General features: G+C 44.5%; 1 protein-coding gene across 5 annotated transcripts; it reads right to left on the reverse strand.

The window, feature by feature from the left end:
* Positions 1 to 12: 12 nt before the first annotated feature.
* SERP2 (stress associated endoplasmic reticulum protein family member 2) lies at positions 13 to 23770 on the reverse strand. Of its 5 annotated transcripts, XM_030921855.1 has the most exons (5): positions 23536 to 23770; positions 23186 to 23296; positions 17694 to 17766; positions 6834 to 7056; positions 13 to 457 (listed from the first exon to the last, which is right to left on the reverse strand). In XM_030921855.1, the coding sequence occupies exons 2-5, from the start codon at positions 23267 to 23269 to the stop codon at positions 313 to 315; spliced, it is 525 nt and encodes a 174-aa protein (XP_030777715.1). In that variant the 5' UTR covers positions 23270 to 23296; positions 23536 to 23770; the 3' UTR covers positions 13 to 312. The 5 variants fall into 5 exon arrangements, with proteins under 5 accessions (XP_030777715.1, XP_030777719.1, XP_030777716.1 ...); XM_030921859.1 differs by lacking the exon at positions 6834 to 7056 and having other exon boundaries at positions 23536 to 23636; XM_030921856.1 differs by lacking the exon at positions 23536 to 23770 and having other exon boundaries at positions 6834 to 7026; positions 23186 to 23444.
* Between the last annotated feature and the right edge of the window lie 383 nt (positions 23771 to 24153).

The following is a 24153-nucleotide window of genomic DNA, read 5'->3' on the forward strand; positions in this document are numbered from 1 at the left end:
CCACACATGGTATAAGGTTGAACGAAGGCATTTATTTGTAAAACCAATTCTCAATGGGGGAGAGATTGTATCTATAGAAAGTAAACCAGTGATCGTTCAGAGGGCCACATGCACGCATTAGTGAAACCAAGGGAAAAGCCAAAAAGACAGCACTGCTGCGGACGACCCGCGTGGCTACTAATCCTGCCAACAGAAAAGCAAAATGTCCTTTCCGCTTGAGAACACGGATGCACCAAGATGTCCTGTGAGAAGGCGATTTGGTCTGACATCCACGATGAAGTGATCAGGGAACAAGTGGGGGAGCGATGTTTTCTATTCCGCGTGGCCTGCTTGCTTCCCGCAGAAACCGGCTGACCGCTTCCGTGGTCCTCCCCTCTCCAGTGGGAGGGAGGTGGTGTCAAATAGCCCTGGCCTTCTCACATGCCCATCCTTATGCTCTGAATGATCTGAAAGATAGCTGCAAGAGGAAAACACAACAGCTCAGACACCAGACTGCACACAGCTGGAAACCGCCCACAGTGAGCCCGGCTGCTGCAGACCCCTGGGCCCTGACGTGTTAGCTCGCAGCTGATTAGATATTTCCTAACAAGGAGTTAAGTTAACAAGAGGTCAGTGAACTTCTTTAAAAAGGCAGCCTCGCTCAGTCGGCTGATGGATGCCTCAGGGATTTATAGATAACTCCTGCTAATTCCACCAGCAGTTAAGGCCAGAAATCCCTCAGGCATTGAGAGGAGATTTGGCCCCCTTCCCCAGCAAAGTTCTGGGGCTGCCTGGGAGAGGGATATGGGCTTTCGTGCAGAAACTGCACTCATTAAACAGGTCAGTGGGTCTGCCTTTTCAAAACGGCTGTGACCTGTAAAACAATCAGCCCTGTGCTGGGAAGGCAGACCAGGTGCTCTGAGCAGCCCACAGGGCCCGGCCTCTGGCTGCCCAGAACCCTCCATGCGTGCGTATCTTCCCACTACATGGAACTCTCTGAAAGGCAGCTGTCTCTCATGGAGAGTAGCACTGATTTATTCAGGGCTCAATATTTAATAACTGGGGTTGTCAAGGGGCTGGGTAGCCTGTAAGCCCACAGAGAACTCCTGGGACCCCTGCCCATGTGGATGAGAGCTGGTAACATAGCTTCGGCCTGCTTCCAGCTATTGGGTTTCAAATGTGTCCCAGGAGAGGAAGATCCCAACTTCTTTTTCACATCTTCCCCCGTGAGCAACCTTGGTCAGTGTTGACAAAGATGACAGTAATGATAAGAGTAACTACCATGGATTGAATTTTTTTTTTTTTTTTTTTTTTTTAAGGAGGGTGGGTATTATCTCATCTAACCATGTGTAAAAACAGAATAAACACTGAGCTCTCAGGGGTCTTACCCCTTCTCGCCTTCATAAAGTCATCCTGGAATACATCCAGGATCCACGGTAAAACAGAGTTATCCAGAACCCTAGGATACAAGTCATTCAACGTTTCATCATCCGGCATCAGTGAGCACATCCTATGTATCAGACACTGCACTTCAAGGATACAAAGAGAAACGATGCACAGAACCTTGGGGAATTGTTCTTGGACAGCTGAGTTTCAAGGGTAGACAAACACGAATGCATTTTTGGCTTTTTTCCCCTAAAACCACTGCACCCATCATCACTACCTTTCTGAATTATAGATACCAACATATTTCAATGCCAACTTTCCATGAATGTTCTGTGTCACCATAATGAAAACCAGTAACCGATGAGATGTGCTGTGATCTGGCTACAGAGGAGGCAGCGTTTGATCTGACACTGAAATGCTTCTGCTCAGCTGCACTTCTGGGCTCTCATTTCTGCTTCTGATCATTTTTTGGGTCTCTTTCTTCTCATCTCTGGTATTACTATACCCATCTGCAGTGGGCCCTCTACTATTATTTTGTTGCTACAGACTAAGCTGAAAACAGAAACTGTTAGAATTATGAGTCAAATCAGAGTAAATCAGCTCCATGTGAGTGTCAGGGATTCATCTGTAGATATGGTGAAGGTGTTGGTTCAACAACTTGTGATACTTAATTCTGGATGTGCTCAGATGTTTTCTTAGCTAACTTTGGGTTCTTGGGCGGGTCTTAACAGGGGCTGTTGGTAGATGGAAGAGAAAGTACCCTATAACAATTTATAAGCTTGCGGAAATATCTGATGTTCCTTTCCTCCCCACCAAGGCTCACAAGGAGTAAAAATTAGATAAACATTCTGCATTGTGGCTCAATGGGAATGCCAGGAAGCAGCTGTATATTCAACATTAGAAAAAAAAAATTACATCTACCATGCCTCAGACTTTGTTCTTGTGATCAGGGAACTATTGCTAATCCTGACAAACAAGTTGACTTTAGAGCAGAAAGTCCGGATCAGATGGAATTGGGTTGAATATCAGCTCTTTGCTGAAAAGCTGTGTGACTGGACAAATAATTAACCTCTTTGAGGCTGCTTCCTGTTCTGTAAAATGAGGATCATGGCCCTGCAGGGCTGTCATAGGGATTAAACCACATGACATATGGGAAGGGTCCTCACACATGGAGGACTCGGTGCCTGGTAGCTACTGCAATCATCACTGTTACCGTGACTTCAACAACTGCTGCTTCTCCGTGTCCCAGCATGCAGACCAGCGCTTAGCACTATCTGCCACCCTACAAAGCTGTGAACTTTGGGAAATTACTACACAGTTCTGAGCCTACTTTCTCTACCTGTAAAACTGTGGATATTAAGTACCTCAAAGGATGGCAAGGAATAAATATGATGACATAAGTAGATGCTCAAAAATATTACTTCTTACTTACTCTTGCCCTTAGACAAAAAATTATCAGCAGGATGTAAGTCAACAAATAGGAAACCATCAGTGTCTTAATCCATATAGCCCCCATATTAAATTAATTCATAACTTCAAAAGTTCTAGGTAATAATAAGAAACCACGCAATTCTTTTTTAAGGAACTGTTACAAATCTCTCCAAAGAATCTAAGACAGGGCAGGTGCGGTGGCTCATGCCTGTAATCCCAGCACTTTGGGAGGCCAAGGTGGGCAGATCACGAGGTCAAGAGATGGAGACCATCCTGGCCAACGTGGTGAAACCCCGTCTCTACTAAAAGTACAAAATTAGCTGGGTGTGGTGGTGCCAGCTACTTGGGAGGCAGGAGAATCGCTTGAACCCGGGAGGTGGAGGTTGCAGTGAGCAGAGATTGCGTCACTGTACTCCAGCCTGGGCAACAGAGCACGACTGTCTCAAAAAAAAAAAAAAAAATTAAAATTAAAAAAATTTAAAAAAATCTAAGATAAAGTTTGTATGTCTCAGAACAGCGACACTGATGTTAAAACAACGTATCTAGTTCTTTGAGTTTGCTTTAAAAACTGAGGATCATTCCTGATCATAATTGAATCCATGAATTAACATGTAAGAGTCCAGCGATCCTTAACATGTTCACAGATGAACCTTCTCGGAGACACTACTTTGAATAAAGTCTATTTTTTAAGTTCACCATTTACCTCCACAAGATAACAGAGAGATGGTTGTGTTTATTATTTCTTTTTCAGTTGTATCATGGTCTTTAAGAAAACGTACACATCTTATACTAATTATATTAACTGTAATCCTGTGTACCTGCCAATACTGACCTGCAGAGTAACCTCCGCCTTCCAAATGCTGACTTTCTGAGGCGGCAAATGGGAAGGGAGCCAGCAGTGAGTTCAAAAGAGGGAAAGGAAGCGGGGAGTCTAGACCCTGACAAGTTAATAACTTAACAGTGGGTGAACAAAGCTGAGAAAACAGCAGAGCAGGCTGCAGGAGAGGAACTGTGGGCAGGCGAGACAGCGGGGAGGAGAGATGCCAAGAAAGGGAGGGACAGCAGGCATTCCAGGGCAGGCGATCAGGGCGTGGGCAGGTCCCAGAGGTTCAGAAAAGTCCAGGCGAGAGCAGGAGCTACGAGACCCATGAAGCCTCTGCATCCTCCTACCTGTGTCAAGGATCCTGGCCCTTGGTAACCTTCGATGATCCCATTTCTCTTTTTTCAACCTCCCCCTTTCAACGAAGTCTTTAGGCTTTAACATGCTAGGAGCACTCCCACTGCAAAATCACACACACCAGAGCTATGTGCCTGACTCCACATCCCCATCCACAGGGCCCTCTCTTCCTCTTCACAACCATTTCTAAAGAGCTGTCTATGCTCACTTTCTGCACTCTCTTACCTGCTATTCTCGCGTCAATCCACTTCATTTTAGCTTCTGCTCTCTTCCCTCCATTGAACATCTTTTGCTAAAGTCACAAATGACTTTTGAGTCGCTTAGTGTAACAGGCGTTCTTCCACCTTCTCTTGCCTTACCCCCTACTCACTCCTGCTGGGCACTTCCTGTTGGAAACTCTCTTCCCTCGGCCTCTGTGAAACCATGGTCTTCTAGGTTCTAGTTTTCCTCCTTCTCTTGGCTCTTTCCTCTAAGCTTATTTTAGAGGAAACAATCCACTTGACCATTAAACATGGGCGCTGACATTCTGCAATGAACGTTACTAGCTTTCTTCTCATTACATTCTTCCTCCTTAGGCAATGCCTCCCAGCCCACAGTTTTAATTGCCACCTAGCTGTTGATGATGCACAAATGTGTATCTCCAGCCCTGACTTCTCTGAGCTCCAGCACACCTTCCAGTATCTAGTTGATATTTGCACCTGGGTGGCTCAGAGGTACCTCGGACTCAACAGGGCCTTCTCATGATCTCGTCCCACTGCTAAAACTGGCATCATTATATTCCATCTCGCATGTAGACTCAAAACACCACAGTCCTTTCTGACACCTCCAATTGATAACCAAGATCTGTGGATTTTACCTGGGAATCTTGTGATTATGCACCCTTCTTTCCATTCCTCAGAAGCCACCCTAGTCCGAGTTACCACCATTCTCCCCAAGACCCTAGTGAGGCCCTCCCAGTGCTCGACTCTTGTTCTTCTTCCATCCTTTCTCCATACTGTAGCTAGAATTATCCTTTCAATAAAAGCAAATAATATATTGTCACTCCCGTGTTCACTGCACATCAAAAGCTTCTCGTTGCCCAATCCCTGATGAGGCCTCCATGACCTGCACATCCTGGCCCCTGTCCAGACCTGTCAGACTCACCTTATATCACTCTTCTCCTTGCTTGGGGCACTCCCTCATATTTTCAAAAGCTCCCTGTTCTCACCACAGGGCTTTTTTTTGTTTTGTTTTTTGTTTTTGTTTTTGAGATGGAGTCTTGCTCTGTCACTAGCCTAGAGTGCAGTAGCACGATCTCGGCTCACTGCAACTTCTGCCTTCCGGGTTCAAGCGATTCTCCAGCCTCAGCCTCCTGCGTAGCTGGGACTACAGGCACGCACCAGCATACTGAGTTAATTTTTTTGTATTTTTAGTAGAGACAGGGTTTCACTGTGTTGGCCAGGATGGTGTTGATCTCTTGATCTCATGATCCATCTGCCTCGGCCTCCCAAAGTGCTGGGATTACAGGAGTGAGACCACAGGGCTTTTACACATGCCATTCTTTCTGTCTGAAATACTTCTACCCTACCCTATTCCCTACTTTCCTTCATCAACCAAATGTTAATGTCTTCAGAGAAGCCTTCTTTGATCACCTGGAGCAGAGGTTCTCAGACTTGAGCACACATCACAGTCTCTTGTGGACAGGTTAAAACGCAAATGCTGGACACCTTCTCCCCAAGCCCTGGAGTTAAGGGACTGAGAATCTGTGTTTCTAACAAGTTCACAGGGGATGTTGAGATGCCAGTCCAGGGACCACACTTTGAGAACCACTTACCTGAGAGTACACCAGTCCTTTGCATTATATGATTTCATAGCCCCATGTGCCTCTCCTTTACATAGTTTCATGGCCAAAATTGTACAGTTTCATGGCTGAATTGAAAGTGTTTTGGTGTGATTACTTGATTAACTCATCTTTCTTTGCCATTAGACTACAAGCTCCAGGATAATAGGGACCAGGGATGGCACAAAGTAGGTCCTCTGTAAATATTATTGAATTACTGAAAAGTGAATGATTGCAAAAAGCACAGAAGAAAATACATTTTAAAAACCTCAAATGACTACTCTGCAAACCCAAAGAGTCAGCATCAAATGGCTGCTTTTAGATCCAAATGTCTCTAAAGCTCAGTCTCCAAAGTGGAAGTACAAGACCATAAACCCCTAAAGGCCTGAGAATGGGCCATCCCAGCCCACTCTCACCCTGGAGACTGACCCTCCCCAGCTAAGAGGGAGTGCCAGAAGGACACAGGGATGACATAACAAGTGGGTCCCATAGGAAAGTGTCAGAAAGCTGGAACCCTGCCAGATAACAGGAGGCTTCCTAAAGCCACTTTTATTGACAATAAATCGATGATAAAGGAGATCAAGGGAGTTGCTGAGAAGAGAGATTAAGAGAGGCTGGAAGAATATCCTTTAGGAGAAGAAGACAATGTAGAAATCATACCGTTTTGCTTAGTTTTCATTTAAGAAAATGAAAATGATGAAAGAGCTGGTAGAAAGCAAAGTATGGGCCCTCTGAGAAACAAGCTGAAATGTTAGGAGACAAGACATTGCAAAGTGGATCATTAAGTTCTCTAAAATAATCAGCACAAAGAAAGTCAAAAGCAAGATGCCATTTTCTGGTGGCTTCTCTAGAGATGGAGAAGAGGGAAAAAAGAGAGATGCCAGAGACAGGCGAGGGCAACAAGATGCTATTAAAACCCAGATGTTATTAGCGAAGAATGTAAAGCTTTCTATCCACATTAAAATAGCAGAAAGAGTTTCTGAGAGAGAGCTTCTACACAAGCCCAAATGCCCCCAGGGCACAAAGAAGGCCGCAGGTCACCTTAAGGGAGCCGATGGCTGATGAGATGTCTTCTCCAGGCTGTGCCTCTCAGATCCTGAGGATGAACTCCAGAGCAGATGAATGGCCTCAGTCTTTCTTCCGGGGCCGGCCAGTTCCTTAAACATCCCACTTGCCGGTTCTGGGTGGCGGTGACTCCCTCTGGATGTCACAGTTTTGAGAAAGTTCTGGCAGTCTGCAGGAAAGGCCAGTTTATGTGGTTGACCTGCAAATATGGCGAATTCAAGTCTGTCCTGGAGCAAGTGTCCGGGGGGTGAGTGGGGACACCGGTGGCCCAACCAAGAGGTAGCCTGTGGCTGGGTCAGGTCTTTCTCCATCTGGGAGCAAGAACCAGGATGGCTGCACATCAGGAACCTCTGGAAAACACACTTTTTCTGGCAGGAAAAATAGGGGATGTTTTAGCAGGAGCGTTTTTCAATACACAGTCATGTGCTAAAGGCCTAAATTGGTGGAAAACTTTTGCTTCATAGAACTTTCAGGGAAACCGTAAGAGAGAGGGAATGCAGGGTAATGGAAAACAGATGGGTTTTAGAGTCTGAAAGAACTAGATTTGGGGACTAGCTCTCTCACTTTTTAGCTATGGGACATTGGCCAATTTCTTCTATGAGCCTCAGTTTCGTGATCTGGAAAAATGAGTGTAATGGCATCTTTGCAGGGACTGTGTGACCAAGGGAGAAGATGTATGTGTAGGGCCTGGCATTACAAGAAGTCAGTCCTCAATAAATGGTAGTCAAAACAGTTGAACAAACAGATCTTGCTCACCCTCATGGGCTAGTTTATAAATAACTCTTTCTAGACTTAGAGAAGTTCTAGCTATCCCTGCAGAGGTGACACCACTGACTCTCTGGTTTACAAACCCTATCCTTTACCTATCCAGGGGCCGCTGGTCTTGGCTCATGGAGGTTCCTCAATATCTCAGTGCTATGTTCACCCACTACAAATTTTCTCACCATCAAAAAGCAAAGCTATCAAAATAGGCAAAATTTTATTTCTTCCCTCTTAAGCATTCAGAGCTTTGGTGAGGACCTTCCCAGGGAGATGGAGAGGTGGGAAGGCAGTGTGAGCCAGACCATAAACATAATTACAAGAACAGCAAACACTTATAAAGCCAACACTCTCACTCCACTAAACATTCCACATGCATTGCCTCAGTTAATCCTCGGGATTAACAGTCCTAAGGGTCCCAGGAGTTAGGAACCAGTACCATTCTCTTTTAAGAAGAGAAGAACTGAGGCTTAGATTCGGTGTAAGTATCTTAGACAAGGCTACATAGCTAGTAGGTGGTTTCAAACCCACAAACTCTGGCCCTGAAGCTGTAGCTCTTAGCAACCATGTTAACTTCCCCACTATGGCATGTGCACATGCTAAGGTGGTGGCTTTCACCCAGTACACCACAAAATACATACCTTCCTCAAATTTTGTGTGCCCAAAAGATTTCAGAGAGCAGCTAACAGTTCACAGAGAAATGTTTCTTAGTTGTTGCAAAAGGCTCCATTCTGGCTCCTCAACCTTTGGGCTCAAAGACAGTTTGCCACAAAACTGGTGGCCACACAGGGAGTGGGAAGAGAGAGCACTGAAAAGAATGTCTCTGGCCTCTCATATGTCCCTGGCATGTTTGTGACTTGTATTTTTCTTCTTCCACACCATCCTTAACAAAACAGCCAGTCCTGGGGAAAGTTTGGGTGTGGTCCTTCCAGAAATGGAGAGGCCTCCAGCACACTCATACAGGGAGAGACCTGGACCATCCAAAACACAAGGATGGGAGAACGGGAGGATTCAGGCCCTCCCAAGGACATCTCAGAGAATCACCTCTTCACATCTGTTCTGAAAATGCTGTCCTGAAAAAGGACCTGTCTGTGACATGATCTCTCTCCCCTCCCCCGCCACGCAGCAGGCAGAGGCCCTGGAGAATACAGGGGGAAAGTGCCGCCTGTTAACTGACAGATGAAAGGAATGTCCCTGCCCAGAAATGGCGGAGCGACTCCCAACGGATGGTGCCTGATAAACCTCGCAGGCTCTTTGTTGAAAGGCATTAACTGCAATAACAGAGGCCAGCCCTGGAGCCAGGCACAATTTCCTATTTGATGGGCAAAGAGAGTCCAGATGTGTGCTCCCTTCTGGGGATGAGAAAGTCATAATATCCAGCAACATAGGGAGGTATACTATACACACACACACACATGCAAGCATGCATATGCATGCATATACATATGAACACATTCATGAACACACTAACACACACACATTCAAAAATACAGACATGGAAACAAACACACACAAAAAACCCACATATACAAACACACACACAAATGCAAACAGAAACATACACAGGCTTCACTTCAACCAGAACAGCTGCTCTTTCATTTATTTCTCTCTGAGATTTAAACAAAGTTCTGCAGCTTTAAAAAAAAAAAAAAAAAAAAGACCAAAAACCACTAGTCTAGATTTTTTTTAAAACACATTTTTTTTTCGCTTATAAATGTAATATATGCTGACTGACAAATTTGGAAACTATAGGAAACAGTGAAGAAAATAACAGTCACTAGTTAATCCTGTTACCCCAGAGGCTTCCCTTTGATGGGAAATAAACATTTGTCAGTTTCAAGAATAGCCAGGCTTTAGTCACCATTAAAATTCTCATAATCTCTCATTAGGAAATGAATATCAGGGTTGGCCAGAGAAAGAGAAATAAAATTGAAATTAGGAATACATGAGGAAGAAATAGTCTGAGGGAGGGAACTGGGGCATGGTTGGTATTTAAGAGTTTCTCTCTGACAGTCAAAGGATGATGGGAATTAGATGGTGACTCCATTGATGCTGCCTGAAACTATCACTGAGGCATCAGGACAGAGAGAAATACCACTGCATTGCAAAGAGTGCCATCTCAGATTACTGCATCCTGTCAACATAGGGTATCACACCCAAGAACTCAGAAAGGGTAAATAATACTGTAAGATCACAAGAAACAAGTATAGGCAGACTCTAAATAAAATTACCCAAGCAGGTAGCATATTAAGGAAAAGACCTCATTTCACCAAGTCCAAGAGGCATTCTGGTCAAAGAGGAAAGTTGGAAATGTCGAAGACAGTTATCTTGTGAATACTGTGGCAATAACCTTATAAAAAGTTTAGGCTAAGGATAGCAAAGATGAGAACGTGGCGCTGTCAGCCATACGGTGTTCAGGACAGACATTACCAATTAACTGCAGCCCACTTTCCCACTAAGCATTGGTATAGCCTGAGAGTCCTTCTCAGTAAGGCTCATGCAAGAGCTGGGGGCAAAAGGGAAAGAAAACACCCAGAGGAGAGGGCTCGGAGCACAAACAGCAGTGACTAGGTCCATGAATGGGCTGGGGAAGCGTGTCAGGTCTGCAAGTGCCTTGAGAAGATAGCAGTTGACCTATCTGTGTGACAGTATCTTTGTGGGGAACAGTCTCAGACAGACGTTCCAGCTAATGCTTGCCTCTGAGTCTTGAGATAAAAAGCAAGCATTCTTCAGAAGCTCTCAAACAGCTCTCCAAAGAGGCAGGTTTCAAAACCCGGGACTGGCAGAGCCAGGATGAGCTGCTTACCTGGAAAGAGGCCCCACTGCCTGCAGAAATGGAAGATAATACGTTTATTAAAAGGAGAGAGAAAAAAAGGGCAAAGTCTCTTATGAGGGCACTGAAATCCCTTGGCCTTCGATGTTGATCCGGGTCCTAGTAGATTAAGTAGAGACAAATCCAGCCAGTTAAACAGGCTCAAGCAAAACAAAATCCAGGCTAAGGTTTGACAAGAAGTTTATGGCCTATTTGGGTTAATAATCTCAGCAGACTCATAACAGGTATTGATTAAGAAATGGGTTTTTGATTTCTTACATAATCTATATATTAATAAAACTGTCTGGGTGCGGTGGCTCACACCTGTAATCCCAGCACTTTGGGAGGCCGAGGAGGGTGGATCACTTGAGGCCAGGAGTTTGAGACCAGCCTCAACAACAGGGTGAAACCCTGTCTCTACTAAAAACACAAAAATTAGCTGGGCATGGTGGCATATGGCTGTAATCCCAGCTACTTGGGAAACTGAGACAGGAGAATCACTTGAACCCAGGAGGCGGAGGTTGCAGTGAGCTAAGATGGTGGCAATGCACTCCACCTGGGCAACAGTGAGACTCTGTCTCAAAAAAGAAAAAAAAAACTGGTTATCAAATTAAACAAAATGAAACGAGATATAGCCCTGAGATGTTCTAATTGGATAATACCACGTCTCAGAAGAATATACTATTCCCAAAGCTTTTGTATCTCATAAAGATAACTTTTACAGCAAAAGAGTGGTGGATTGGGGTTGCTTTAAGGAAATGAAACTCACATTTTTTTTTCCTGATATTCAAATTAAAGGACAAACTGCTTTTCACTGATTGTGGTCTGCATGTTGGTGTTCCTTCTCCCTCTGTGGGGAAGACCTGACGCTTTATCATGTGGGAAAACAGTCTCATGCACCCAAAGTGTTATCACTTACATTGCTCCCACTCATCTGTGGAGTGAAGAGGCAGGGCCCATGGCTTGCTGAGACACTGAGACCCATGTGAGAGGTCGAGTCTGCAACTGAATGTACAGCCTGGAAGGATGAAAGGTGTGTGTGAGTTGAAGCACCCCACAGCACAACCGAGAGTCCCGTGGTACCACTGTTTCCCATGAGGGCAGAGGTGGTGGTGACTGTAGCTGCAGGCTTTGAGCTTGCTATGGGCCTGCACTTAGATCTCCAGAGCCACTCAACGCCAGGACACCTTGGAAAGGCTGCTCATTATCCCCATTTTCTTGATAAGGGAATCAATAACAAGAGTTAATACCTTGTCCAAGGTCATTCAGCTGACAAGAGTGAATCTAGGCTCGGAGCTGACATCTGGCAGATCCTGAAACTATCCTCCCTTCAGAGGCCTCCTATTCTGAGTGCCAACTGGTCAGTTTTCAAAGCAGTCCCTTGCCTAAGAGAACTTTTGCAATCATGGAAAGTAGAAATTTGCTTATTCTGAAGAGGGTGTATTTAGATAACCTCCCCAAACTCCCTCTCACCAGGGCAATGTATTAGAGGTTTCCACCAAGTGCCTAAGACAGAACAGGGCTGGGCTGTGCTTGGATCTGAGTGGGGGCGTGGGGTAGCTCCGGGAGGTCTGTTGCTCCCATCTGGCTTTGCAATGAGGGGTGGCACTCCCTGAGTGCGTGTTTATGCCAGGGGTCTCTGGGTGCCTGGACGGTGTCCCTTCACTACTCTCCCAGTCCTCATTCCTTCCTTTTCATTATCTTGCTCTTACTAGGATGGCAGGCATGAAAAGCACATGCAGAGGAGGAGGAAGCCACAGGAGAGAAGCTGAGAAACAGGAGGCAAGTGATCGCAGTGACTCCCGACTCTCTATAAGAAAGGGGTCCTGTAGACTTTTTACAGGCTTGTTAAGCTGTTTTTCCACATAATATGGAGAAAGGGTGACCAATAAGTGAGCACATACTTAAATGCCAGCTTCTTACCAGTCCTAACTCTTTCCCAGAAGACAACCAGAAAAACAGATAAAATGTGCATTCGTTACTGTCTGCTTGACCTGAATATTTATTTACCCTAGGTACACTGGCACTATTTCTAAAAAGAGCACTTTGCCCAACCAATCATCAATGAGAAAAGTGGGTTAATAGAGTAAGGTAATGAAAGCAAGTGAGACTTTCAAGAGACTTACATAAATGATCAACGCCTTTATTAATATTAGAAGATTTCGCCTTTTTCCTTAGCGTCTGTATAAAAACATACAAAATAAGAGTAACCAACCACATGAACTCAAAGAAAGGCCACATGACCTCCAAGGTCCCACTGGAACTTGGTGAAATGGAACTTGAGCCTGGCATAGGGGTGTATCTTGTTCAAAGGAGAGCTAATAGAAAGGAATAGGAAAAGGGCCTGTCTGCAGAGATGTGGACATCCTACAAGACACTCCAGTGCATTTGGCCTGAGTGTTGCAGGCCAGGGCAGGTGTGCAGGTGCAGGTGTGCATACTGCAAACAGCTAGGCAGACGTGAGATGCAGGGAATTTTCCTATTTCAGATTACAAAGCTGGAACAGAGGTGAGACAGACCACTGATGAGGGCTGCAACTATCCTAGCACCTACCAGAAAGCTCATTACCTAAAGCAAAGCAGCTGACAAATGGGCTAGACTTGAGGACTGCACATTCTTTTAAATGGAGAGAAAAGATGGGTAGGCACTTACGGCCTGTGACCCTAACACGGGAGAAACTCAAGAGGGAATAGTCGGCTCTGCAAGATGAAATGAATCGTGACTAATCCCAGAGAAGTGGCAACAGGGACGGATCTAAAGGAGCTATTGTGTTTCTCATGACATGTTCTGTTTAGAAAGGGACGTGTACAAAGATAGAAGGAAGGGCACGGTACCAAGGACAAGCTGAGAAGAGTGACACATTTCTGTGAGAACTGTGCCCGACTTGAGCTGAGGCTTACAAAAAAATTGCTAAAGTTGGCAAGAAAAAAAAAAAAAAAACAGTGGTGGTAATTATTTTTAGTTTTGATTAAAAAAGGCATGAGGCCCATTGCTTAGGGATCATGATAGCATGTTAACAGAAGACAGAGAAAGTAAGATGGCTCAAGTCTCGTTTCATGTCTAACCTCTCCATAAAAGCAAAATAGCTTTATAACCAGAAAGCTTTAAATCAGCATCATTAAAAGAGCCCTGGGCGGCTGGGCGCAGTGGCTCATGCCTATAATCCTAGCACTCTGGGAGGCCTAGGCGGGCGGATCATGAGCTCAAGAGATCAAGACCATCCTGGCCAACATGGTGAAACCCCGTCCCTACTGAAAAAAAACAAAAAATAAAAAATAAAAAAAATTAGCTGGGCATGGTGGCGGGCGCCTATAGTTTCAGCTACTCAGGAGGCTGAGGCAGGAGAATCACTTGAACCTGGGAGGTGGAGGTGGCAGTGGGCCAAGATTGCGCCACTGCACTCCAGCCTGGTGAGAGCGAGACTCTGTCTCAAAAAACAAACAAACAAAACAAAACAAAACAAAAAGAGCCCTAAGCACTAAGGGCAGGGGCTGTGGTATCGCAATAAGAGTGGGTCCTCTCAGGCCCTTTCATCCAAATCTCCAGGCCCTGCAGGCTCACATCCCATGGCCCTGCACAAACCTCCAGAGAGGCAGAGCTAATGTACTTAATCCCTGGGAAACCGCTGGAGACCAGGAGAGTTCCAAAAGATGCTTGTTAGCAAATGTTCCAATTTACCCAAGAGGGAAAGATACAGGTCCTCCTGTATGGGCTGGTAAGCCAGGCAAAAGTTTAGGCCATATAATAGTTTTTTAAGCCCTTCAAAAAGGAAGAGATGGGTTTTGAGAGTTGGCATGGGTTTGAGAGGAATAAGCCAGGCCAAATGACTCTACTGGCTTTCTCGCCTATAAGCTGCCTAAGGGGGCAGACTGGAGAAGGCCACAGTGTATCTTGAAGCCTATATACATCTTTCTCTACTTAGACCCTTGACAATACAGGTGGCATGGTCACTGGGCTCAGGGATGCCTGAGAGTAGGCTTCGGCCATTCTGAGCACCTTATATTCTTGAGCCCAGCACATTCTCTGAAGCCACCATGCCACCGCCACATAGTGTTCCCATGCAGAGTCACCTTCCTTACACCCTTTGTCTGGCTGTCTGTTCTTCAAGACTCCGCTTAAACAGCACCTCCCCTTGGAAACTTTCTCTTCTGCTGAGTACGATTTAGAAGTTCCTTATCCATGCTGGCCAAGCACCCTGTAAACTCTGCTGTCACTATCGCAGTGTGCTTTCCCTGGGCTGCAACTGACAGTTTCCTTATCTGCCTCTCCCAATGCCTGCAAGCACCCAAACGGGATTGTATTTCCAAAGCCCAGCACGGTGCCAGGCACAGAGGGGACCCTCAAGACATGATGATTGCTTGAATGAGTTTTGCTTAGAGGCTCAAAGTCAACCTGAAAGAGGTTATCTCTAATTGTGTTCTGTGTGTTTCTCCAAGTCTAGACTTTTATCAGTGACTTGGAAGAAAAATATACTTTCAGAGACCATAACATTGGGAGAAAAGGGTAAGTAGATGAGAGGTTCAAAGTTCAAGGTCTGATAACCTACAGACTGGTCATACAGCCTGAAAACATAGCTAACTTTTTTGTACAGGTTTATTATCTTGATTTTCCTGTGGTATGATAAAGGCATAGCTTTGTTTTTATTTTGTTCTTAGTTGAATACCAGAGACAGATCATCTGAGGCAATGCATCACAGATGAATATGTAGGTATTGATGGAAATACTGCATTAACGTACCATATTCATTGCAATTGTGCACGGTGCTTGGACTTATGCATTACTAATGAAGGACAATACATGAATATCTCATGTAATGTCACTGACCATATTATATATTATAATGTAATAATTCATTTATTATACATGCTCATCTATGTTTCTGAACTTTATGGACATGGCATTAAAAGATAAATGATAACCAACAATGAAATTTTAATAGAAGTAATCATTCTTCTTTGAGAATATAAAAAAGTAATAAAGTTTTATATTAGGTCTCAAAAAAGGTCAACTAGATATCTACAGTATGAGGAATATCTGGCTTTATCCATCCATCCATCCATCCATCCTGAGTGCTATGTGCTAAATACTAAACTAGGACCTACAAATTAAATGAAAAATAAACACTGCCTCCCCTGAGCTTATATCCTACTGGAGGGAAATGAACATAAGTAAGTAAACTAAATAACTGCAACTGCTGATGAGGGCCATGAGTAAAATAAAATAATACGTGATGGAGACAGGAGAGACTTTGGGATAAAGGGGTATGTAGATGTGTCTCCAGGGTTGTAGGAAGTTTATGTAAGGAAGAGCTGGGTGGCACCTGGCTGGCCGTCAGCTAGAAGTGAGTCAAGGATGTGCTGCAACTGTTAAAAAGTAACTGCAAGGCTGGGTCACATTAATAGAGGCAGAGTGGTGAGCAAAATCAAGAGCAGTGACAATCCTACTGCCTCTGTGGTGGTCGCACTGCTTCTAGACCACCTTCTGCAGTTGTACATGCTACACTTTTTTTTTTTTTTTTTAAATTGAGACGAAGTCTCGCTCGGTCGCCCAGGAAGGAGTGCAGTGGTGTGATCTTGGCTCACTGCAAGCTCCGACTCAGTGGTTCAAGAGATTCTCCTGCCTCAGCCTCCTAAGTAGCAGGGATTACAGGTGCGTGCCACCACGCCCAGCTCATTTTTTGTATTTTTAGTAGAGACAGGGTTTCACCATGTTGGCCAGGATGATCTCGAACTCCAGACCTCGTGATCCTCCCCGCCTCAGCCTCCCAAAGTGCTGGGATTACAGGTGTGAGCCACCGTGCCTGTGGTGCGATCCCTGGCTCATGGCAATCTCTGCCTCCCGAGTAACTGGGATTACAGGCATGCGCTGCCAGGTGCTATACTTTAAGAAAGTCATTGAGCAGATCCAGAAGAGGAGTCTAGAAACCACATCTTATGAGGCAAGGTTGAGAGAATTAGGGAAGCTTAGTTTGCAGAAGAAGTCACCAGGCAGTCATCTTTAAAATATCTGATGATTCAAGGTGCTTAGAGAAGAACGAGTCTATTCTGTGTTATCCTAGGAATTAAAATCTGAACAACTGAGAAGGAGCATAACGTAATTTAAAACAGGAGAGACATTTCTAATAGAATTCCAGCTGTGCAGAAATGGAATGGGCTTTTGAAGAAGTGAGCACCCCATCCTCAGAAGTATTCAAACAGGGATTGGGTAAACAGCTGTTTAAAAGACGTCCTTAAGGATACTTCTTTGGGAATAGAGTAGAATTGTGTTTCTTTGGAAGATTTTCTCATCTTGGAATGACAAATCATCTTTCAAATATTTGAGCCACAAGCAACAATAATGCCAAGTACTTTGGATCCTTCCTTCCTCCTAAGAGTTTCTGCTTCTTTGGAAGAGTGGTCTCTTGAAGATAAACGGAACTGATCCATCTTAAATTTTTTAAAAAATTTTCATGATTTCAGGTTTGAATGCATGATTCATCTTTAGTCATGGGCTTCTCCTGTCACTGGGGCAGAGGCTGTCTTGCTGGGAGGCCTAAGCCTGAGCAGGAAGATGTGGACCTCCTGCCTTCCTGCCCTCAGTAACAGTGAGCTGACGGAGGGTGGGAATCCCTAAAGGCATATGCTGTGTGGTTAGAAAAAGTGACCTACACTCACAAGGATTTCTGAGACCCAACATATGGGGATCAGGAACCATGTCAAGGCTAGTTCAGCATGTAACTAGAAACAATGATACAATGCTTCTGCTCATCTTCCCTGCATTTGTGTGTGTGTGTGTTTGTGTATCTGCATGTGTCTAAGTAAAGCTCTCAACTCGCCACCTTACAGTATCAGGTGACCCATACCTTAAGCCTTGGGTCAAAGGCTCAGTTGTATCTAGGAGTCCTGGAGAACTTTCTCATAAGGCACAAGGCCTCTCCCTTTCTCTGGAATGTGGGTTTATCACAGGCAGACAGGTGTTTCAGCTTCTGTTCTAATGCCCTTTTAAGGCTATGTCTGCACAAAAAGACTTTACTGACCTCTACAGTGTATACAGCTGCTTTACTCAGTGTAATCATTTTATGATTAGGATTTGATAGTGTATCAATTCTGTCTCTACCTATATTTGGAATAGAAACTAAATCAAAACCCATTAAGATTAAGGTTTAAGGCAGTGGTAAACTTGAATCCCAGACCAATATGTTTTTCATCTATTTGCTTTGTGAAGAAAACATGTTTTTCAAAGTCCAGCGGAGAACATGGGATATAAGTTCAGTGAAACTCCCATACCTGAGCCACAGACAACAAAAACAAACAGTGCCAACAGCCATGGTCCCACAGGATATTTCTCCTCTTGCGGCCTCTAAAAGGGAATGGGAAAAAGTAAGATTAGGTTCATTGACTCAAGAAACATTTCTTTGAGTATCACTAGGCATTGTGCTAGGTGCTAGGGATTCTACTGTGAATGAGACAGACTTGGTTTCAATCCCTCAGTGGACAGATATAGATGGATGAAGTCCATTAAAAGGATTGAGATAGGTTTGCAAAAATTCATCAATAACCTTATTAACATCCCTGTAACTCAGTGAACTGTAACTGGGGACAGATATGGTATGAATACATAAACCAATATGGTGATTTAGGAACCAAAATGATATTAATAATAACTTTGCATCTGCTGAAGGTATGCTCTGTGCCAGGCACTATACTAGGCAGTCTGCATTCATTATTTCTGGCAAGTATTATTATTTCCATTCTGGAGTTGAGAAACTGAGGTTCAAAGTTTGTTAACTTGAGCAAGAGCTGGGATTCAAATGTAGGTCTGCCTCATTACAAAGCTTGGGTGTTTTCCATTAACAGATTCGATATTTAGTTTTTGCATCTGTGAATTCCAAGCAGGATCAGAGATCACAGACATTTTCTCAAAACCTTTTACATACCCCCAAATTAGGAAGTCAGTACAGTGGAAATCCTTGGAACAATAGAAGCACCACAGCAATTGTGAATGGTTATGAGTGAAGCAGTATTTTGTAATAAAACTCCTAAGCCTTAATAAAGCTTGCAATTGGGAGAGGTCTCTGAATTCTCTGGCAAGCAGAAGGTGACTGTCAAAACTGCATGAATGAAGCCCTACAGACCTCCTGCTTTTTTCAAACCAAAAGCACAGACAAAACACCTCCAGGTCTATGTGCAGGTGGGGCTTGGTCCTTAAACCCAAATCAATCAGAACAACAAATATTTTCTGAGAGATGCATCAGAAAAGAAGTAAACTTCTCAAATAGAATAGGAGACTGAAAAAAAAAAAAACCAAATAACTCACTAATTATTTTCTGATTAGCTTGAAAAATAGGCTGCATTCAATATACATTAAAGAATTCACAGGCAAAACACACAAAGAAAAACGTGTTGGTAGAGTGGAACGTTCACAAGTATTGATTTGTGGTTGATATCATAAAACCCAATTCCAGATTTCAATTAAATGTTGTTGATATTTAAACATTATATTCAACATTGTAAAATATGGGCTAAAAAGTGTGTTCATATCCATACACATATGACAGCTTGACATTCAGACTGAAGGTATGTAATAGTGTTTCAAAAAAAAATGAGTGGTGCTATCATCAAGGATGTAAGTTTTTGAAATGTTGAACAAGTTTTAGTAATGTTTCTAATAAAAATTTCTTTAAAAAAGGATAATCTTCCTCTGATTTTCATTGTAGTTGCTTTCCTAGAAAATTTATCATATATTAAAACTGCAAGATCTATGATGTGTTGTATTTAGATATAAAATTAAGTTCTGCAAGATCTATGATGTGTTGTATTTAGATATAAAATTAAGTTCTAGGCTAATGTAAATATAAACTGGCTTCTCAAAAAGGAATTCATTTTATCATCGATAAAGGCAACAGTTCTTTAGTTTTCAGCTTACCAAAGAGCCCTTCTCTTTTACCTCACTTGGGTCTACTTGTCACTTGTATGGCCATATACTTTTTCTTGATAACATGTGCCACAGTTTTTAGGTCTATATGTATTCCTGTGATAGTGTGTTTAATATCTGTCTCTCTGTGAGACTGTAGACCCCACAAGGGCAGGGACTATGTCTTGTTCATGTAGTAATGTATAGAAATGTCTGGCACAGAAGTTAAACATAGGAGATAATAAACGTTCATTGAAGAACAAATAAACATAAAAGTTTCATTAAATAAGATTTCTTAGGTTAGGCAGAGTAAATGCAGGTTCTAGGAAGGATATTGTCTTTTTAGTAATACTTCCTAATTGGTGTAGGATTATCCCTGTATCTCTCCTACATGAGAAATACGGATTAAAGTGTCAACTGCAGGTAGACTTTGACTAAGGATTAAGACATTCACTTCTCTGTCTTTGACTAAGCCTGTATCTACCACCACTTACATGCCGGCAAATCACACTGCAGAGGAATCAGCGGCTGCTCTTAATCAGATGAGGACAAAATCAGTCTTTAATAATTGTGTAAGGTATCTGTGCCATTTTTGGGCCCTTAAAGTCAGGCCAAGATCAGATCCGGTAAACAACATTCATAAAGCTACCTCAACAAAGTGTGACATTCGCCCTTCCCACCCTCTTCCACCACCTACCCAGGAACTTGTTACAGTTGTCCAGACATCTATTCTGTTGCTGTTGTGCCACTAATGCTATATAAAAAAATTCATTTTATCTCTATTTCCAGCAAAGCTAATAAGTGAATTCAGGAGCCTATAATGAATTATTTGCCCAGGACAGATACCAAATAGAGTCCTTTATTTTTCATATGCAGAAAAAACAGATGATCAGCATGTAGAGCTTGGAGCATATAACACAAAAACCTTTTGGATGACATTCTCCAGGGAATCAACATTATTTGGGGACTTTGGCTGATCAGAGTACCCATATATCTTTTTTTGACAGCTTTGGGTGACTGCTTTTTAGAAGGGGTGCCCAGCACAATCCCATTGGGACAATTCACATAAACCTGACTCTATGGCTGGAAAAGGTGGGGAAAACTAGTAGCAGTTCTGCAAATGACATGGTTTATTCCAAACATGAGTTAGCTACTTCTTGAGGCTCCAAAAAATGTCAGCGAATGGCTTTCCCTGTGATTAAGATACCAGTAGGGTAACTCAGAACTCTGAAATTTAAATTCTCCCTTTATTCTGGAGAAGTTACTACTGTATAATCACAAAATGATTATTCCATTTCTCTGTTTCTTTCTTTCTTTCTTTTTTTGACAGAGTCTTGCCCTGTCACCCAGGCTGGAGTGCGGTGGCACGATCTTGGCTAACTGCAAACTCTGCCTCCTGGGTTCAAGCGATTCTCGTGCCTCAGCCTCCCGAGTAGCTGCTACCATGCCTGGCTAATTTTTGTATTTTTAGTAGAGACAGGGTTGCACCATGTCAGCCAGGCTGGTTTCGAACTCCTGACCTCAGGTGATCCGTCCACCTCGGCCTCCCAAAGTGCTGGGATTAGAGGCACGAGCCACCGTGCCCGGCCTTGTTTCTTGGATTAGTCTGTTATCTGGGAGAATAATATTAATTTATCCGTAAGCTACTAGCTAATAATAAAATACCGAAGCATCTGCATACAATTAAACAAGTTTATTTCTGAATAATTAGTCTGAATTTTCAGTTGGAATCTATACATATGTTCCCGTTTAATGAATTTCATCCTGAATAGTGATCTTTTGCAAGTTACTTTTAACAAAGTATAATCATATTTGACTTGTAATTAAGAAAATGAGATTTAGGATTTATCAAGTTTCTCTTTGAAAGAAAATTTCATTTTTCTATTGGATAATAATCTATTTACAATAAAGTTAACCAAAATCCCCCCAACCAATGCAAAGCAAACATTGATTGCGACTTGGTCTGGAAACCTTTCATTACAAATTTAGCCGGGCCATTTAAAAACTCTTATAGGTGCAAGGCACTATGAGAGTTTCTTGGGGGCCATCCCATGACATATCAGAGCATATTAACATGAACTCATACTGAACATTAAATATAATTTAAATGTAGCTCTGGACATTGAGTTGAATGGCAGGTGACTGGTACCTTTTCTAGGTATTTAAACAGTGTTTTCCCAATTTTTCCATTTTCTTCTTTTATTTTGGAGCCAATAATTTTTGTCTGGGTCCCAAACGTTTTCTAGTCTTTTGGAAGAACTTGAGGTGGCAGACACTGAGTCTACAGAACCTAATGGATAAAACAGCCTTAGAAATTAGTTCTTGTTTTCTTCTTACTTTTGTAATCAGATAAGCTGTCAACTGAGATCTGACAACTGAACTCTGTTTTTTTAGTTCATGAAAAAGAGCCACATGACTAGTTATTTTTCACCGTGTCAGTTAGCAGGTCTGATCCCTTGAGAAGGAAGGATTGATCTCTTAGGGATATAAAACCCTGCATGCCTTAACATCAATTAGAAGTTGCTTCTCAATGTCAACCTGGGCAGCCATTTTTTTTTTCTTCAGTAAAAACAGGGAAAACATAAATCAATGTGACAAAATGGTTCCAATTTGATGGCATCTTGACATTTGCTGCCCTAATCACAACTAAGTGATCTAATTCCTAAATGAGAGAATTTTCAGGATTACTTAGGTCTAGATTGTGTATAAAGCTCTGAGTAGAGTTGAGTTTGATCCTAGAGTTTCTCTACCATAATACTGCTTGGTTTTGCAAGAATTCTGGCGTGGTGATTACAGATCTAGCTTTTTGCTTAGTTAATCAAACCAGTATAGTTTCTTTGGCTAAAAGGAATTGATTCATCAAATCTGCAAGCTTTCCCAGCCCAACTCCAAGCTTCGGCTGGATTTCCACTTAACTGTATGGGGTAACAGATCCCAGGCGCCTTTGCTCATATACTTGGAGACCAACTTCGCCAAACTACCCATGCGACTCATGGTATGAATGTCCAAAGTCACAGGCCTTGCATTTTCTGTTGAAGATAATCTGCTTTGCTAAAAGAAACTCCTGAGTGTAAGGCACAGGTTTTACTTAAAAGTCCAGTTACAAACCTTCAATTTACAGTTCTAAGGCCACCGAACGCCTGACAATAAACTGGTCTCTAAAGTTACACCATCAGAATGAGTCTGAATTCACCGAGTGGAAGGAGTAGTAATGCTGCCCTTAGACTTTAGCCTAGGGGCTGAGGGAGGTTTCACTGGAAGAGAGGTAAAAGAGAAAAAGGAGGCTGGAGAGAATGTGGGTCCAAATCTCACTCCCCATTTTGAGCCCTTTCAACATCTCCATGGAAACCCTAACAAAGGGTCTGGAAAGAAACCTGATCCTGGTGCAAGTCTGCTGGGGAGAGAAAACAGGAGTGGAGTCTGGGAGGAGGAGATGAAAAGTGGCCTCCATTTAACCATTGATTCATTCATTCAGTCATTCAACAAACGGTGGAGAACATACTAGGTTCCAGGCTCTGTGTCACTTCACTGGCTCCTAAGGATGAGGCTTTCCATCTTTCCCTGGGACAAGGCTCAGCTGTCTCCCGGCGGGGAGGAGGGCTCCTCTGCACCTCCCTGGTAGCCAGGCGGCCACTCCCAGAGGGGCCACGACCAACCAGGGCCCTCTCCGCCCACGAGGACGCCAAGGGACCGCGCCGCCCTGAGCCCAGCTCTCAGCCCACACTCTGCAGGACCCCGCAGAAGGGGCGGGCCGGGAGCAGGGAGGCCGGACCCTGCGCCGCTACCCGCCCGGCCCCGCCCCCACCTCCGCCCCCACCCCGCCCGGCTGCCCGGCTCTGTCCGGCAGGCGCCGACCCCGCCTTACCAAGGTTTTGGCTACGTTCCCCCTCTGGGTGATGTTTTTGCTGTGCTTCTCGTTAGCCATCCGGATCCGCTGTTTGGCCACCATGGCTTGGGCGCTCTGAAATGCTCCCACCTACAAGGATCCCCCACGTTAGCTCCTGCGACAGGGCCGAGCGCGTCCCGCCGAGGCCCCCGCGGCCCACCCGGGCGCTGCAGGTGGCAAGGCGCGGCCCGGAGCCCCGCGCACCCCGCTCCCCGAGCCCCGGCTAGCCGGCTCCAGAGAGAGGCCGCAGCCCGGACGGAAGTAATCTTTCATCTCAGGAAACCCTCTCCGACTTCCTTGCCATCCTTCCGGTCCCCGCAACTACCTACCCCGCGCGGCCACCGAGGCAGGCGCGGCCGCGCGTCTTCCCGCGCCGACGGGCCGGAGCGCAGCGCGCAGAGCTGCGGCCCTGCAGTGTCGCGGTCCTGCAGCCGAACGCTGCGGGGCGGAAGGTTCGGGCGACTAAGGCGTTTGTGAGCGCGTAGGGGACGGGGGCGCGGCCCCTCCTGAGTTTGTCGGCCGGGGACCCACCCCAGGCTCGGGGAAGGGATGGGGGCGGCCGCACTTCAGGCCAGGCCGTGCGGTCTCCCCTGCACCGCCGCCCCCTGGACGAGGTCTGGACTCAAGGCGGTGGTCAGGGACTTCAGAACACAAGTAGAACCAGGCCAGGGCAGGGCCTACGCTGCCCGGGTATGGCCCACCAAACGAACTTTCTCTTTAAGGGTCTGGGGAAGGGCCCCCGCGCTGGGGGACCCCACTGCAGAACTTTTCGTGAGGGCTGCAAGGAGGGCTGCTTTGTAAAATAGAGGAGACATGAAGCGGGATCCTCAGAGGGTTGGGGATCGAGCCGTGAGGATGGAGTGGGGACAGGCCTTTTTGCTTTGGTGGTTGTAGAGGTTACATTGGAAGATGGGCCAGCGGCAGGGCAGAGCGGAGCATGCAGGAAA

This window comes from Rhinopithecus roxellana, chromosome 18, assembly GCF_007565055.1.
Source record: "Rhinopithecus roxellana isolate Shanxi Qingling chromosome 18, ASM756505v1, whole genome shotgun sequence".
NCBI lineage: Eukaryota > Metazoa > Chordata > Mammalia > Primates > Cercopithecidae > Rhinopithecus > Rhinopithecus roxellana.